The sequence below is a fragment of the Hylobates moloch genome, unplaced genomic scaffold (assembly GCF_009828535.3).
Source record: "Hylobates moloch isolate HMO894 unplaced genomic scaffold, HMol_V3 SCAFFOLD_3, whole genome shotgun sequence".
Taxonomy (NCBI): Eukaryota; Metazoa; Chordata; class Mammalia; order Primates; family Hylobatidae; genus Hylobates; species Hylobates moloch.
In genome coordinates this window covers 6,770,922-6,789,680 of record NW_026652278.1, presented here as the reverse complement: position 1 = coordinate 6,789,680, position 18,759 = coordinate 6,770,922, and the positions used below count along the sequence as shown (strand labels likewise).

At 42.8% G+C, this 18,759-nt stretch overlaps 1 protein-coding gene across 2 annotated transcripts in view; it reads right to left on the bottom strand.

Moving 5' to 3' along the window:
* The window catches only part of CUNH10orf90 (chromosome unknown C10orf90 homolog), a 260,887-nt gene extending 242,354 nt beyond the window's left edge, over nucleotides 1-18,533 (bottom strand). For both annotated transcript variants that reach the window (XM_032175268.2, XM_032175253.2), the window contains exon 1: nucleotides 17,953-18,533. In XM_032175268.2, coding sequence (XP_032031159.1) covers nucleotides 17,953-18,192 — 240 coding nt within the window. In that variant the 5' untranslated portion in view covers nucleotides 18,193-18,533. The remainder of the gene's footprint in view (nucleotides 1-17,952) is intronic.
* Between the last annotated feature and the right edge of the window lie 226 nt (nucleotides 18,534-18,759).

Sequence of the window (18,759 nt, the reverse complement as noted above, 5' to 3'; positions counted from 1 at the left end):
AAATGGTATTTCTAGTTCTAGATCCTTGAGGAATCACCACACTGACTTCGACAATGGTTGAACTAGTTTACAGTCCCACCAACAGTGTAAAAGTGTTCCTATTTCTCCACATCCTCTCCAGCACCTGTTGTTTCCTGACTTTTTAATAATCGCCATTCTAACTGGTGTGAGATGGTATCTCATTGTGATTTTGATTTGCATTTCTCTGATGGCCAGTGATGATGAGCATTTTTTCATGTTTTTTGGCTGCATAAATGTCTTCTTTTGAGGAGTGTCTGTTCATATGATTCCCTATTTAATAAATGGTGCTGGGAAAACTGGCTAGCCATATGTAGAAAGCTGAAACTGGATCCCTTCCTTACACCTTATACAAAAATTAATTCAAGATGGATTAAAGACTTACATGTTAGACCTAAAACCATAAAAACCCTAGAAGAAAACCTAGGTAATACCATTGAGGACATAGGCATGGGCAAGGACTTCATGTCTAAAACACCAAAAGCAATGGCAACAAAAGCCAAAATTGACAAATGGGATCTAATTAAACTAAAGAGCTTCTGCACAGCAAAAGAAACTACCATCAGAGTGAACAGGCAACCTACAGAATGGGAGAAAATTTTCGCAACCTACTCATCTGACAAAGGGCTAATATCCAGAATCTACAATGAACTCAAACAAATTTACAAGAAAAAAACAAACAACCCCTTTCCCTAGTTTTAAAACGAGGGAATCAGATTTTCATTTTGCAAGCTTCCTCCAGATTGCAGAGGCTGAACCTGAATAAGTAGCCATTATTGTGGAGCTGCTCCACAGAGTCTTCATGGTTTCTTTTCCTGTATATCTGACAGCCAGCACAGTGGCTGCACGCATTGGGAACTACAGAGCTTTCCTACTTCCAATCAGCAGTGAGGATATAAGCACACGGCATCTCCCATTCACTTCTGAGCCTCTCTGCATATCCAGTAGCCAAGTCCCTTTCACACAGCTGACCCAGGACATCACCACTAAACAGCCTGCCTTGAAAACTAGCACGATATGAGGCAGCCAACCTAGAGCCATGCACTGAGAAGCTGGCAGTTTCCAGAAAGCGTCAGTGAGGAGTTGAGTGCATTTGCGGCTAAAATAAGGAGATCTGTGAGCTTTCTGTAAATTGAGGGCTGAATCAGAGGCATCAGGCCCTTGGTTGCCAATTCACTTGCCCCTGGCTGCCGGCTACTCTGCTGGGAGGTGGTTTTTTGCAGAAAATATTTGAGAAAATATTTCTCCCATTTGTCTTCAGCCCTATTGGTTTCTCTAATGTGTTATTATTCCTAAATTTGGGATATTTTCCAAGATACTCATTTTTAGAGCTGTCTCAAAATCCTTTCTAGATGGAGAAGAGATATAAATTAGACTCACAGAGAGGAAATTAAATAATTCCACTTTTTGGAATTGGATTAATGAAAACATTGATCAAACAAAGTGACCTTCATTTTTAGCTTCATTTGGACAAACTAGAGCTGTTACCTGTTTGTCCATCTGTCTGTCTGTGATCACTGAAAAATGAGTGAATCTGTAATAGAGACTAATGTAAGTATTGAATCAAGGAAGATCTCTTACATGCACTAAGTAATCAACTATCATTCACCCTGGCCTCAGGTGCTCATCTAAAACATACTGCATGCACTTCTGTTTATTCATTTCTTCATTCATAATGCATCCCACAAATGTCTACTGAGTGCTGACCTGCTGCCAGGGGCACATGGTGAGCTAGAGCAGATGATGTGCACTTTGCCTCATGGAGCTCCCAGACAGAGACTTCAACCTACGTGCTTTGAATCCCAAGGGCTCCTTCTATTTCCTTTACTCCACAGATGCAAAAACTTAAAATATAATGTGGCAGGCCAAATACTCAGATGATTTTTAAGATTGCCCTTGGTGTACATGCCCTATATGTTCCCCTGTCTTTGATGGTGAAAAGATCCTATGAATATGACAGGCTATCATATCCATGATTAAGTTACATTATATGGCAAAAGGGTTGGGTTTTACAGATGTAATCAAGGCTACTAATCAGTTGACATTGAGTCAATCAAAAGGGAGATTATATCAGACAGGCCTGACCTAGTCAGGTTAGCCTTTTATAGAAGTCAGAGAGATTCGGTGGAGCCAAGATGGCTGAATAGGAACAGTTCTGGTCTACAGCTCCCAGCATGAGCAACGCAGAAGATGGGTGATTTCTGCATTTCCATCTGAGGTACCGGGTTCATCTCACTAGGGAGTGCCAGACAGCGGGTGCGGGATAGTGGGTTCAGCGCACCATGCATGAGCCGAAGCAGGGTGAGGCACTGCCTCACTCGGGAAGTGCAAGGGGTCAGGGAGTTCCCTTTCCTAGTCAAAGAAAGCTGTGACAGATGGCACCTGTAAAATCTGGTCACTCCCACCCTAATGCTGCACTTTTCCAACATGCTTAACAAACAGCACACCAGGAGATTATATCCCACACCTGGCTCGGAGGGTCCTATGCCCACGGAGTCTCACTGATTGCTAGTACAGCAGTCTGAGATCAAACTGCAAGGCGGCAGCGAGGCTAGGGGAGGGGCGCCTGCCATTGCCCAGGCTTGATTAGGTAAACAAAGCAGCCTGGAAGCTCGAACTGCGTGGAGCCCACCACAGCTCAAGGAGGCCTGCCTGCCTCTGTAGGCTCCACCTCTGGGGGCAGGGCACAGACAAACAAAAAGACAGCAGTAACCTCTGCAGATTTAAATGTCCCTGTCTGACAGCTTTGAAGAGAGTAGTGGGTCTCCCAGCATGCAGCTGGAGATCTGAGAACGCGCAGACTGCCTCCTCAAGTAGGTCCCTGACCCCCAAGCAGCCTAACTGGGAGGCACCCACAAGTAGGGGCAGACTGACACCACACAGGGCCGGGTATGCCTCTGAGACAAAACTTCCAGAGGAACGATCAGGCAGCAGCATTTGCGGGTCACCAAAATCCACTGTTCTACACCCACTGCTGTTCTGCAGCCACCGCTGCTGACACCCAGGCAAACAGGGTCTGGAGTGGACCTCTAGTAAACTCCAACAGACCTGCAGCTGAGGGTCCTCTCTGTTAGAAGGAAAACTAACAAACAGAAAGGACATCCACACCAAAAACCCATCTTTACCTCACCATCATCAAACACCAAAAGTAGATAAAACCACAAAGATGGGGAAAAAACAGAGCAGAAAAACTGGAAACTCTAAAAAGCAGAGCGCCTCTCCTCCTCCAAAGGAACGCAGCTCCTCAGCAGCAACAAAACAGAGCTGGATGGAGAATGACTTTGACGAGTTGAGAGAAGAAGGCTTCAGACGATCAAACTACTCCGAGCTACAGGAGGAAATTCAAACCAATGGCAAAGAAGTTAGAAACTTTGAAAAAAGATTAGACGAATGGATAACTAGAATAACCAATACAGAGAAGTCCTTAAAGGAGCTGATGGAGCTGAAAGCCAAGGCTCGAGAACTACGTGAAGAATGCAGAAGCCTCAGGAGCCAATGCAATCAACTGGAAGAAAGGGTATCAGTGATGGAAGATGAAATGAATGAAACGAAGTGAGAAGGGAAGTTTAGAGAAAAAAGAATAAAAAGAAACGAACAAAGCCTCCAAGAAATATGGGACTATGTGAAAGTGACGTCCCTGAAAGTGATGAGGAGAATAGAACCAAGTTGGAAAACACTCTGCAGGATATTATCCAGGAGAACTTCCCCAATCTAGCAAGGCAGGCCGACATTCAGATTCAGGAAATACAGAGAACACCACAAAGATACTCCTCGAGAAGAGCAACTCCAAGACACATAATTGTCAGATTGACCAAAGTTGAAATGAAGGAAAAAATGTTAAGGGCAGCCAGAGAGAAAGGTCGGGTTACCCACAAAGGGAAGCTCATCAGACTAACAGCAGATCTTTCGGCAGAAACTCTACAAGCCAGAAGAGAGTGGGGGCCAACATTTGACATTCTTAAGGAAAAGAATTTTCAACCCAGAATTTCATATCCAGCCAAACTAAGCTTCATAAGTGAAGGAGAAATAAAATACTTTACAGACAAGCAAATGCTGAGAGATTTTGTCACCACCAGGCCTGCCCTAAAAGAGCTCCTGAAGGAAGCACTAAACATGGAAAGGAACAACCGGTACCAGCCACTGCAAAAACATGCCAAAATGTAAAGACCATCAAGGCTAGGAAGAAACTGCATCAACTAACGAGCAAAATAACCAGCTAACATCATAATGACAGGACTAAATTCACACATAACAATATTAACTTTAAATGTAAATGGGCTAAATGCTCCAATTAAAAGACACAGACTGGCAAATTGGATAAAGAGTCAAGACCCATCAATGTGCTGTATTCAGGAAACCCATCTCACGTGCAGAGACACACATAGGCTCAAAATAAAGGGATGGAGGAAGGTCTACCAAGCAAATGGAAAACAAAAAAAGGCAGGGGTTGCAATCCTAGTCTCTGATAAAATAGACTTTAAACCAACAAAGATCAAAAGAGACAAAGAAGGCCATTACATAATGGTAAAGGGATCAATTCAACAAGAAGAGCTAACTATCCTAAATATATATGCATCCAATACAGGAGCACCCAGATTCATAAAGCAAGTCCTTAGTGACCTACAAAGAGACTTAGACTCCCACACAATAATAATGGGAGACTTTAACACCCCACTGTCAACATTAGACAGATCAATAAGACAGAAAGTTAACAAGGATACCCAGGAATTGAACTCAGCTCTGCAACAAGCAGACCTAATAGACATCTACAGAACTCTCCACCCCAAATCAACAGAACATACATTTTTTTCAGCACCACACCACACCTATTCCAAAATTGGCCACATAGTTGGAAGTAAAGCTCTCCTCAGCAAATGTAAAAGAACAGAAATTATAACAAACTGTCTCTCAGACCACAATGCAATCAAACTAGAACTCAGGATTAAGAAACTCACTCAAAACCACTCAACTACATGGAAACTGAACAACCTGCTCCTGAATGACTATTGGGTACATAACAAAATGAAGGCAGAAATAAAGATGTTCTTTGAAACCAATGAGAACAAAGACACAACATACCAGAATCTCTGGGACACATTCAAAGCAGTGTGTAGAGGGAAATTTATAGCACTAAATGCCCACAAGAGAAAGCAGGAAAGATCCAAAATTGATACCCTAACATTACAATTAAAAGAACTAGAAAAGCAAGAGCAAACACATTCAAAAGCTAGCAGAAGGCAAGAAATAACTAAAATCAGAACAGAACTGAAGGAAATAGAGACACAAAAAACCCTTCAAAAAATTAATGAATCCAGGAGCTGGTTTTTTGAAAAGATCAACAAAATTGATAGACCGCTAGCAAGACTAATAAAGAAGAAAAGAGAGAAGAATCAAACAGACGCAATAAAAAATGATAAAGGGGATATCACCACCGATCCCACAGAAATACAAACTACCATCAGAGAATACTAAAAACACCTCTATGCAAATAAACTAGAAAATCTAGAAGAAATGAATAAATTCCTCCACACACACACACCCTCCCAAGACTAAACCAGGAAGAAGTTGAATCTCTGAATAGACCAATAACAGGCTCTGAAATTGTGGCAATAATCAATAGCTTACCAACCAAAAAAAGTCCAGGACCAGATGGATTCACAGCCGAATTCTACCAGAGGTACAAGGAGGAGCTGGTTCCATTCCTTCTGAAACTATTCCAATCAATAGGAAAAGAGGGAATCCTCCCTAACTCATTTTATGAGACCAGCATCATCCTGATACCAAAGCCTGGCAGAGACACAACCAAAAAACAGAATTTTAGACAAATATCCTTGATGAATATTGATGCAAAAATCCTCAATAAAATACTGGCAAACCGAATCCAGCAGCACATCAAAAAGCTTATCCACCATGCTTCATCCCTGGGATGCAAGGCTGGTTCAACATATGCAAATCAATAAATGTAATCCAGCATATAAACAGAACCAAAGACAAAAACTACATGATTATCTCAATAGATGCAGAAAAGGCCTTCAACAAAATTCAACAATGCTTCATGCTAAAAACTCTCAATAAATTAGGTATTCATGGGACGTAGCTCAAAATAATAACAGCTATCTATGACAAAACCACAGCCAATATCATCCTGAATGGGCAAAAACTGGAAGCATTCCCTTTGAAGACTGGCACAAGACAGGGATGCCCTCTCTCACCACTCCTATTCAACATAGTGTTGGAAGTTCTGGCCAGGGCAATCAGGCAGGAGAAGGAAATAAAGGGTATTCAATTAGGAAAAGAGGAAGTCAAATTGTCCCTCTTTGCAGATGACATGATTGTATATCTAGAAAACCCCATTGTCTCAGCCCCAAATCTCCTTAAGCTGATAAGCTACTTCAGCAAAGTCTCAGGATACAAAATCAATGTACAAAAATCACAAGCATTCTTATACATCAATAACAGACAAACAGAGAGCAAAATCATGAGTGAACTCCCATTCACAGTTGCTTCAAAGAGAATAAAATACCTAGGAATCCAACTTACAAGGGATGTGAAGGACCTCTTCAAGGAGAACTACAAACCACTGCTCAATGAAATAAAAGAGGATACAAACAAACGGAAGAACATTCCATGCCCATGGGTAGGAAGAATCAATATCATGAAAATGGCCATACTGCCCAAGGTAATTTATAGATTCAATGCCATCCCCATCAAGCTACCAATGACTTTCTTCACAGAATTGGAAAAAACTACTTTAAAGTTCATATGGAACCAAAAAACAGCCTGCATCACCAAGTCAATCCTAAGCCAAAAGAACAAAGCCAGAGGCATCAGGTTACCTGACTTCAAACTATACTACAAGGCTACAGTAACCAAAACAGCATGGTACTGGTACCAAAACAGAGATGTAGATCAATGGAACAGAACAGAGCCCTCAGAAATAATGCCACATATCTACAACCATCTGATCTTTGACAAACCTGACAAAAACAAGCAATGGGGAAAGGATTCCCTATTTAATAAATGGTGCAGGCAAAACTGGCTAGCCATATGTAGAAAGCTGAAACTGGATCCCTTCCTTACACCTTATACAAAAATTAATTCAAGATGGATTAAAGACTTAAATGTTAGACCTAAAATCATAAAAACCCTAGAAGAAAACCTAGGCAATACCATTCAGGACATAGGCATGTGCAAGGACTTTATGTCTAAAACACCAAAAGCAATGGCAACAGAAGCCAAAATTGACAAATGGGATCGAATTAAACCAAAGAGCTTCTGCACAGCAAAAGACACTACCATCAGAGTGAACAGGCAACCTGCAAAATGGGAGAAAATTTCCACAACCTACTCATCTGACAAAGGGCTAATATCCAGAATCTACAGTGAACTCAAACAAATTTACAAGAAAAAAAACAAACAACCCCATCAAAAAGTGGGCAAAGGATATGAACAGACACTTCTCAAAAGAAGATATTTATGCAGCCAAAAAACACATGAAAAAATGCTCATCATCACTGGCCATCAGAGAAATGCAAACCAAAACCACAATGAGATACCATCTCACACCAGTTAGAATGGCCATCATTAAAAAATCAGGAAACAACAGGTGCTGGAGAGGATGTGGAGAAATAGGAACACTTTTATACTGTTGGTGGGATTGTAAACTAGTTCAACAATTGTGGAAGTCAGTGTGGCGATTCCTCAGGGATCTAGAACTAGAAATACCATTTGACCCAGCCATCCCATTACTGGGTATATACCCAAAGGATTATAAATCATGCTGCTATAAAGACGCATGAACACATATGTTTACTGCGGCACTATTCACAATAGCAAAGACTTGGAACCAACCCAAATGTCCAACAACGATAGACTGGATTAAGAAAATGTGGCACATATACACCATGGGATGCTATGTAGCCATAAAAAATGATGAGTTCATGTCCTTTGTAGGGACATGGATGAAACTGGAAACCATCATTCTCAGCAAACTATCGCAAGGACAAAAAACCAAACACCGCATGTTCTCACTCATAGGTGGGAATTGAACAATGAGAACACATGGACACAGGAGGGGGAACATCACACTCCGGGGACTGTTGTGGGGTGGGGGGAGGGGGGAGGGATAGCATTAGGAGATATACCTAATGTTAAATGACAAGTTAATGGGTACAGCACACCAACATGGCACATGCATACATAACAAACCTGCACATTGTGCACATGTACCCTAAAACTTAAAGTATAATAATAATAAAATAAAAATAAAAAAATAAAAAATAATTTAAAAAAAGAAGTCAGAGAGATTCAAAGTTGCAGAGATTCTCCTTCTGGCCTTGAAGAAGCAAACAACATATTGTGAGCTGCCCACGACTAGAGCCTCAGACAGTGACCTGAAGCAGTCCTCTAAAAGCTGAGAAGGTCTCTGGCTAACAGCCAGTAAGAAAATGGGGACTTCAGCCCTGTAGCCACAAGGAACTGAATTCTGCCATGAACCAGTGATCTTGGAAGAGGATCCCAAAGCCTCAGAGATCACAGTCTCAGGTGACACCTTGATTCAACCTGAAGACATCCTAATCAGAGAAGCCATCTAACCTACACCAGGACTTCTGATCTACAAATAATCAATGGTGTTGTTTTAAGCTGCTATGCTTGTAATAATTTGTTAGGCAGCAATAAAATACAAATACAGATTGTGTCTGCCAGATATTTTCCTTTTTCTAACAGCCAATCATAACAGACACAATACGTGATCCTGCCCTAAATTGATATCATCTCAGTCATAAGTACAGCAGCTAGCTGCTTCAGTTAATTTGTGTATGGTGATCATTTCTCTTGGACTGGAGAACCCCTGCTGTTAACCCTGTGGACCATGATTTTGGAAACACTTAATGCAGCATGGGACAACCTTGAGAATCTGGCTTCTGCTATTGTATGCTTGACACAAATGTCATTAACTTGGAAAACTTTTAGCCATTATTTCTTCAAATCTTTTTTCTCCTCACTCCTCCCCCACATTCTTTCTGTGTATCTAATCATACGTGTGTTGGGCTTCTTGACATCATCCTCCAGGTCACAGGAGCAGCATCCATAAAGTACTAGTTATAATTTGCCTGCACCCAGGGGCCACGTCTTTGTGCCACGGCTCTGTGATAGAGTTGGAGATGGCAGGAAAACGTATGTTCAAACTTGGACAACAACAACAACTAATTTTCATGGGGTACAGCCTCCACGCCAATTCCAAGTCTCAACCTTTTATATAGGTTATCTCTTTTAATGCCCCCAACAATGCTATAAGGCAGATATTATCATTGTTCATATGAACACAGATGAGAAAACTAGGCTCAAAGAGAAGAAGAAAATTGCCACGGTCACTCAGCTAGTAAGAGCCCAGACAGTCTCAACCCAGTGCTCTTTCTCTTAACCACACCACCACCTGTCATCTGCCATCTCTTCTCTCCCTTGGTTTGGCTGAAATGTGGATATGGTTCCCCCACAAGTTCCCAATTCCCTGGTGGAAATTGACCAAAATGATGTCAGATAGATCTTACAGTGCTCTTTGTCTCTTGCTGTCTCTCCCTCTCCAAATCTCACTCTTGCTCTCTGTCTCTTTTTTTTATTTTTTCTCTCTTGTCTTCATTTTGGAAAGTTCGTTGATCTTTTTTTCTGCAGCATCCAATCTGCTGTTAACCCCATCCAGTAAAATTTCCATTTTAGATAGTGTCATTTTTTTCTTATCAAGAAGATCTTTTTAAAAAATCATCCATTTCTTGCCCCATTATGGTGATGTCTTTTCTTAAATCATTGAATTTAAAGGGAAAACAATATAATTATAATATCTGTAATAGCCTTTTAATAGATCATTGCTTGCTAATTCTCTCATTTGCATCATTAATGAATCTGTTTTTACTAATCAGTATTATCTTGGTTATGAGTCATATGCTCTGGATTCTTTGAATGTTTAGTAATTTTGATTGGATGACAGACATTGTAAATTTTATATTATTACTTGCTGGATTTTGTTGTAGTCTTGTTAAAAAAAAAAAGGGTTGAACTTTTCTTGCCAGCTAAACCACTTGAGGAATGGCTTGATTATTTCAACAACTGGTTTTAAAATTATTATGGGTGGATCTAGGGTAGCCTTTACTGAGGCGAGTTTAGCTGCACTACTAAGACAAGACCCTTCTCGGGGCTCTAGATGATTTTCCCGGTATTCAGTGAGGTCTTTACATTCCAGGTGGTGAAGGACCTGAATGATTCATGACTCTGAGGTAGTGCTGAGAAGTGCTCATCTCACAGCTCCCCAGTAAGATGTTCTTTCCTTGCCAGTTTTCTCTGTCTGGTCATAGAGACTTTCTCCCTATACAGCACAGATTAATTTTCAGCCAGACTCAAGAGGGCCTGAAGCAAACTTCTGGAGCTCTTCTTTTTCCTCTCAAGAAGTGTGCCATGCAAATTACAGTCACACCCTGTGTCTCCTCAGCTCAGAGAGACTACTGGGTTCTGTTTAGGTTTTCCCTTCCTGTGCCCCCATTCAGAAATTGCCATTCCTTCTGCCTAAAATGTCCTCCCTTTCCCTATTTGCCTATACTCTCTCTGTCCCCCCACGCCTGGAAACCTCCCACTCTTCCATAAAGAATGTGCCCAAAGGTCTCCTCCATGCATTCTTGCTGAGTTCTCTGGATCCACAACTCTGTGTAGACACCCTGGCCTGGCATCATTGGGATGGGTGCCTCCTTGATCAGATGATAAGCCTCTTTGACCTCTGTGTCCCCAGCACCTACCATAGTTCCTGGCACATAGTAAGTCCTTAATACATATTTGATACAAGAGCAAGCCCAAGTGTTTCCTCTTTGATCCGTCTGCTCCACTAGAGGAGGAAGAAGACCTAGAGTGGCAAAAACAGAGGGTGGTAAGAACACATGTGGTCCTCAGAACTGTAAGGAAGTTCTCAGTGAGAAAGCTGTGGAGGGACAAATGTCTCAATCAGAAGGAAAGAGAAAGAGCACCCGATTTAGATGGGCATGATGACTGCCCCTAACCACTTGATTCTGGTGTAGTTGACTTTCTCTGTAGTTAGCTCTGAACCTCCCTGGATTCTAGCTGTTGTCAGGAGATGTGCTGCCCCCTACCTAGCACCCCATGAGAAGTACAATCTGCAGAAGAAGATGTAACATAGATGGAATCCTCCTTCTGCCACTCCTAACTGTGTCAATGTGCAGCCTGCACCATCTCTCTGGCCTCACAGAATTTTCTCTTTGGAAAAATAGGCCTCATGTGTCTCACACAGCTGTGGTGAGCTTCAATGAGGCAATTCAGGAATCAGCTGACACCAGCCTCTTTTGTTCCATCTCATCTCTCAGCTCTCCTTGCACACAGTGGTCCTGGCTTCCACACTCTCCTCTCTGACTCACATCTGCCCCCATCCCTGCCCTTCTACACACCAGTTTTCTTAACATGGACAATTCAACTGGCTTTTTTATGACTTTCTTTGGGGCTCATGCGGTTGGAAAATATTGGTCTAGAACTTGCAGATCATGGTTTCAGAACTGCAACAGAACCACCAAGTACTCTATTTAAAAACATAGATTTCTGGACGCCACCCCTCCCAGAACCCAGGAGTCTGAATTCTTAGAAAGTTCTAAGGATTCTAAAGTACACTAAGCTGTGAGGGCCATGCAATCTTCCATAAGATGGTAAAACCCTATTCAGATCCTTGTTCCTAGGGAGGTCCATTTTATGTCAAAAATGCCTCATTAATGCTTTCTGCCTTAGCCCTAGCTTTATCGTGAGGGAATCAGGTGTGGATGAACTCACACTCTCAAGAGTCTCTTGTCTGTGATGGAATTTGCAGCTGGCCCCAGGAGCGGGTGTGCTCTGAATGAAAACTGTGCATTCAGGTCCTGGCCAATTTGATGACTAATCTCTGAATTGCTTGGGGGATGGAGATTACCCTGAGCCAAGAATATAGAAGGTCATAAGTCTCTGTGACCTGACGCTTTGAGTGTGGGGAAGCAGGGAAGGGAAGTGTTTCACCCCAATTTAAACAAGACCCGCTTACAAAGCAGCAGCACCCATAAATCACTGGTTACAATTTGCCTGCATCCAGGGGCCACGTCTTGGTGCCGTGGCTCTGTGTCACTTTCACGGGGTACAGCCACCATGCTAGCCCCAAGACTTAACCCTTTATATAGGTTATCTCTTGTAATGCCCCCAGCAACGCAGTAAGGCAGATATTATCATTGTTCATATGAACACAGATGAGAAAACTAGGCTCAAAGAGAAGAAGAAAACTGCCATAGTCACTCAGCTGGTGAGAGCCCAGACAGTCTCAACCCAGTGCTCTTTCTCTTAACCACACCACCACCTGTCATCTGCCGTCTCTTCTCTCCCTTAGTTTGACTGAAATGTAGATATGGTCTCCCCACAAATTCCCAATTCCCTGGTGGAAATTGACCAAAATGATGTCAGATAGATCTTATAAGCCTAAGCTGCCAATGCCCTGGATCAACTCACACTTGACCTCTCATTAAATACTGTCCATTGTAGCAAGATTGGAGACCTCACTCACCAGATATGCCTCCTGATGCAACAGAACTGACTTCAGACCTCTAACTCCTCACACCTCTTTAGGACCTTGCCCTCTGACAGGCAGCTCCAGTTGGCAGGTGCTGGAAGAACATGGCAAGAGGGCAGCATTGAGACCCAAGTACAGCCATTTCATTTCCCTCTTGGCTCTTGGGCTTCTCATGTCTGCATTTGAATGGAGGCCATCATCCATTGCCAGCGGAGGCTGAGCTGAGGCTTCTAGGAGGACCCCAGCACCCACCAGACAGCAGGCAAGGCACAGGAATGAGGCAGGGTCTCCCAGCCTGTTGGCGGAGTGGCAGAGCTCGTGGAAATTTTTATTGCCCTTTGTGAAACAGCCTTTTCTCAGCCCTCCTCAGGCTGGAGGTAGAGTCTTCACTGCAGTCACAGCCATAAGAACATCACAGCAAAAATACTCCTTGGAGGCCGGGACTTCAGGGGGAAAGGTGAGATTCCAAAAGCTTTGATCTGGCTAAGCTCTTCAACTTGGTCTGGAAATAGGGAAAATTGTTTTGCACCTTTTGATAACTGTGAGAAGAAAGGAAATGTTCTCTTTACCTCCTGTTTGGTCTCAGTGACCTCTTTATTTCCTGAATCAAGTTCTCTTGAAGCCCAAGTACTTAAAACTTGAGTGCTTTTATTTTACAAGACTGAACGGTGTACTCCAACCACTGGAAAACATTCATCAAAGCCCAGAGCTAAGTTTCCAAACTATGGTGGGATATTGAAACCACTCTGGGAGACTTCTTCTTCCAGCCATGATAGAGAAACCAGACAACAGCTAGGAAACAATGATTTCCAGATATTGAACAACAAGCAATGCGGCACTATGACCCCTGAGAGGAGGAAAACAAGACAGGTGAGTCCTACAATTGTCCCCACCTGGAGGCAGTGTCCAGGTTGCAGCTTGGGAGGGGAAACTCAGCTGAGCCTGGGGTCTTTGCTGAGTAGAGGAGGTAGAGACGGAAATTAGAGAGGCTGATGTAGACGGAATTTAGAAAGAGGAGAACTGCAAAGGAGAGTTCCAGCAGCCTGCAGGGAACTTCCCAGGTCTTTGCCTGAATACTGATCTGCACCTGCCCAAGAGAATAATACCTGAAACCAAGAAAAGAACTTCCAGAGAGTGGTAGGTCACATCATTCAGGACCTACGTGGAAGCAATTTAGGCTCCCACCAGCCAAGGTACAAACACCTTGTCACACACGAGACATCAGGTAGAATCCTCAGAAGGGTCATGTTGTAACACTGGGACTAAATTAGCCCACATCAGGGTTTCTCGGCCTCAACACTATGGACATTTTCAGCTAATTCTTTGTTGCGGGGTTGAAGGTGGCACTGCCCTGTGCATTGTAGAATATTAGCTGCATCTCTGGCCTCTACCCATTAGCCACCAGTAGCATTTTCCCCAAGGTTGTCACAACCAAACTGTCTCCAGACATTACCGAATATCCCCAGGGATATTTCAACAAGTCCAAACAAATCCAAAAAGTAAGCCTCAAAAGGGTCAAGCTGTTTTCAGATAACTTAACCTTAACAAAATCAAACACCAAACAATGTAAGATTCACAATATCCAAAATTCAATTTTAAAATTACCTAGTGTGCAAAGAAGCATGACCCATAATCAGGAGGAAAATCAATCACTAGAAACGATGCAGAAATAACAGATGCTGATAAAATGAGCAGACAAGGACCTTAAAACAGCTCAAGAAGGTAGAGGAAAGCATGAGCACGAGGAGGGGCGTGGGAGACGAAAGGAGTCACCTGGTAAGTGTTCTTCTTTGTCTGTCATTGCCAGTGCCTTCACGCTGCTTTGGGCCCACTGAGTCACAATGGCCATGGCTGCACCAGAGGCATATGCAGTTCTTTAAAAAGTTCACTATGAGGCCAGGCACGGTGGCTCATACCTGTAATCCCAGCATTTTGGGAGGCCAAGGCGGGTGGATCATGAGGTCAGGAGTTCGAGACCAGCCTGGCCAATATGGTGAAACCCCGTCTCTACTAAAAATACAAAAAGAATTAGCCAGGCATGGCAGCGGGCGCCTGTAATCCCAGCTACTCAGGAGGCTGAGGCAGGAGAATCATTTGAACCCGGGATGCAGAGGTTGCAGTGAGCCAAGATCGCGCCACTGCACTCCACCCTGGGCGACAGAGCGAGACCCTGTCTCAAAAAAAAAAAGTTCACTATGATTCTACTCAGCCAGAATTCAGCACTACTGGCTAAACCCAATTTTTTTTGTTTGTTTTGTTTTGTTTTGTTTTGGAAACAGAGTGTTGCTCTGTTGCCCAGGCTGGAATGCAGTGGCACAATCTCGGCTCACTGCAAGCTCCACCTCCCAGATTCATGCTATTCTCCTGCCTCAGCCTCCCGAGTAGCTGGGACCACAGGCACCCGCCACCACACCCAGCTAATTTTTTGTATTTTTAGTAGAGACAGGGTTTCACCGTGTTAGCCAGGAGGTCTTGATCTCCTGACTCGTGATCCACCCACCTCGGCCTCCCAAAGTGCTGGGATTACAGGCGTGAGCGACCGCACCCAGCTGACTAAACCCATTTTTTTTTAAGAATGAATAGAAAAGAGAGATGGAAATGACGATGGAGATTTTGAAAAATATCAGGAGGCATGGCCAAATAGTGATTTCCAAATACAAAAATCTTTCTTTGTTTCATCTAATGATTAAAGGCATTAGAAACTGTCGCCTATCAGAGGACAGATGGGTGAGCCTTAGCTGATGAATCTCAGCCTGCACCTACCATCAGAAAGGTCTCCACAGTCAATCAGGAGATGCTCACTTACATTCATACCATAGGAGATATGAGCACATCACTGAGTTCTATGAGGTTTCCCTTCCCAAGTTGGCAAAACCAAGCAAGCTCTGCTGCATAGAGAGTCTCAGAAAGTGTCCCTGCTTGCCATGTGGACAGAAGGCAGAGCTCCAATATAGGCTCATCCCATCCTCCAGTTATGGCTACATTGATGTCTGAAATTCATCAAAAACATATGCAGGGGGAGACATTCACAAACTGTATTTCTCAGAGTTTGGGGCATTTTTAGAGTGTGCAGACATCAAGGCTTTGAAAATATGAACCCGGGGACCTTCAGCACCCCTCACCACTACCTACCCCCAATCCTGGTAACTTTCAGCGCAGCAGGCTCTGCTCCTTGCTCCTATCAGAAGGAAGTCTATGTAAGGGTGTGTGGCTGGATCATCCCTGGGCTGCAGTTCAGCAGGTGAGAGGTGCCTTCTCCAATCATTAAGACAGCTCAGGACTAAGCCCATGGTTTTGGAAAAATTTGAGTCTGTAGGTTTTACACTAAAATCAAGCAGATTTGCAGGACCTCATGGGAAGAACTTGAAATTCATAAGGTTATACAGAAATAAAATCTCCAAAACTCACTTTTGCCAGATAACCAGCCAGTTTCTTTAATCTAGCACCTTTGTGCATTGAGAGTTCATCCCAGAGACCTTGCTCATTTGTCAGCCCATTGAGTACTTGATGGTCGAAGCCCAGGGCAGGTTAACCAATGGCCTTGGAGCCGTTAGAAGAGAAGGAGTCACTGGGCCAAGTCCAAAGGCAGAACCCAGAAGCTGCTAATTGAGGTCTCTCAGCAGTTCAGCTTGGGAAATTGAGCAAGGAAGTTTCCTTCTTCCTAAATTTCCTAATCTAAATAATGCTGAGAGGTCATGGTAAGAATAACATGAAGAATAGTTTAATGGATGGGGAATAGTTCAAAATCAGAAATGTTTGCTACCAGAAGTCAGGAGCAGACCTTGAAGTTCAGAGGGACAGGGGGTACAAATCCCATCTGATGGTTTTCAAACTTGGCCCGCCCTTGAGCTGAGGGGGTAGACCCTTCCTGGACAACTTGGGGAGTCATGGACACAGTGAGGCCCATCCAGCCCATCAGACTGATTGTGGGTGGGGGCTTGGATCCGGCATTCATTTTAACATGAGTGGCTCAGTTGTTGGCTGTCAATAGTAGCAGGGTGTGGGGCCCTGAAAAAAATGTAGCTGTGACTGTCATACATTTGAAGTTTTTTGTAACCTCCTAAAAAGGTGTACTTTTTTCACATTGTTTTCTTCAGTGTGGCTATAGGAATAAGTGAAGTTTTATATATGAAAAAAATGAGAATGCCAGATCTACCGTTTGCTACATAGGGTTTAAAATGAAGCTATGAACACTTTTGTAAAATGCATGATAATGTAATTCAACAAGTTTTTCTCTCTCTGGAGGGCTGGAAAATAACCTCAGTGAAAATTATGCAATGATAAAATTCTGTCCCCATCTGATTAATTACTTGTGAATAATGACATCTCTGATTTCTTTCAATTATATTCCAATTGCACACCTTTTGCTCCGGTTGATTGGGCAATGAAGTAATGAACAACTATTACTGAATTTAATTAGCACCAATATTTCTGTGGCCTTTACATCTCTGTTGTGAACATGGAAATTCACACTCCCAGGGCTGGAACTGGAAGAAGTCAGCCTTGAACCTTGAAAAACCTGTTCCTTCCACACTGTGCTGGCTTCCTTCTGCCCAGCCTGGGGAACAAAAGACCTGGAGTATTTGCCAGTATTCATGGGAAGGCTTTCCTAATAACAGCATCAATATTCAGAAAGGTTACCGTTTCATAAGGCATTAGCAATTTGCATGTTACATCTATCAAAAGAGATGGGTAAATGAGCTATATGGGAGTCAATTACAATGTCATTCATAATTTATTCCGTGTACAATAAAGAGCTGATCAGATTTCATGTGTGTTTACTTTCTGAAAAGATAACTGCTTGCGGCTGATACTAGTTGCAGAATACAAATATGTTTCAGAGTAATGTGTTGATCTCACTTTGACATTTTAAATCTCCAAAGTTCTCTCTCTCTCTCTCTCTCTTTTTTTTTTTTTTTTACAAAGTTGTCTCTGCTTGAAAATTAGAGCTTGCTCTCAAAAATAAAAGATCATTCTTACTGGCCTAACTTGAATCGTTCTACTTTAACTCGATGAAGGCACGTCATACATATTCTCCTACAAAACATAACAGGAAACAAGTAGGAATTTGCTTTTAAAGACAGGTGATTGAAAACAATACAGAGCTAAGAATATTTAACTCATAGAAACATGCTGTAGTTTCTATCATCCAATATCCTTTCCCCCTCCCCCATATTTCAAAAACTAAAATAAATTCAGAAATGAAGAAGGCTTTTCCAAATCCCTTAGGGAAGTCTACAAACACATATGATTGATTTATTAGACCAGATAAAACACCTGAACTGTCTGATGAGCAGCACGTCCATCTCTCTCTGAGTCAAGTGTGTACCCACTCACCCACCCAGGCTCAGCCGTACCTCATATCTGCTGGCTGTCTGCTCAGCCATCTTCAAGTCTTGACACATATGGATGATACAAACTTTGGCTCTTCTCTGGGAGGGAAACCAGTTACTCTTCACGAAATCCATGACCATCACATGGTTTTTCAACTCTGTACTAAACGTTTTTATCTGAAAAGTCCGATGCACGGCCGTTTCTGCATAGCGGGCAGCATACCCCTGCTGATGAGTTTTTGTAGGAATTCCAGAGTGCTGCATGATACTCGGAATCTTGTGACTTTAGCTAGCGAGACTGGCAAACACAATTTTCTTTGTTTAACCCAGGTATTGAGTGCAACAGGAGGGACTTGGGCAGTGCCCCAGCTCGGACCCGTCCCAGTGTTTTCCGACTCCAGAGCTAGTCGTCTCAATATCCCAGCTACATTTGTGAAGGATGTGGATGTGGGAGCCTCAGGGGTGACCTTTACGTGCCAAAAAAAAAAAAAAACTTCTTGTTGTGGTCTGTTTCCAGCCTCACGCCTGAGCTCTCGAGTCACTCAAAGTCTTCTCTGATTTCAAAGAAGTATTTCTCCTTCCACTGCATTGAAGTTTTGAACACAAAATTCACCCAGTTACTGAGAGATTCAATATGTTTGTCAGTCTCTACCCCCTCAAATCCAAATAAATTATTTACAGGGCTCTGTACAAAGGAACCAGGAGGAATAATCGTTGCTTTTTAGAATTCCTGCTTTTACTTGCCAGGACTGAAAGGGACAAGTGCAGGCTGCCTACCAATACAAAGAGCGTCCTCAGCCCTGGAGAAGAAAACATTCAAGTGAAAAAGAG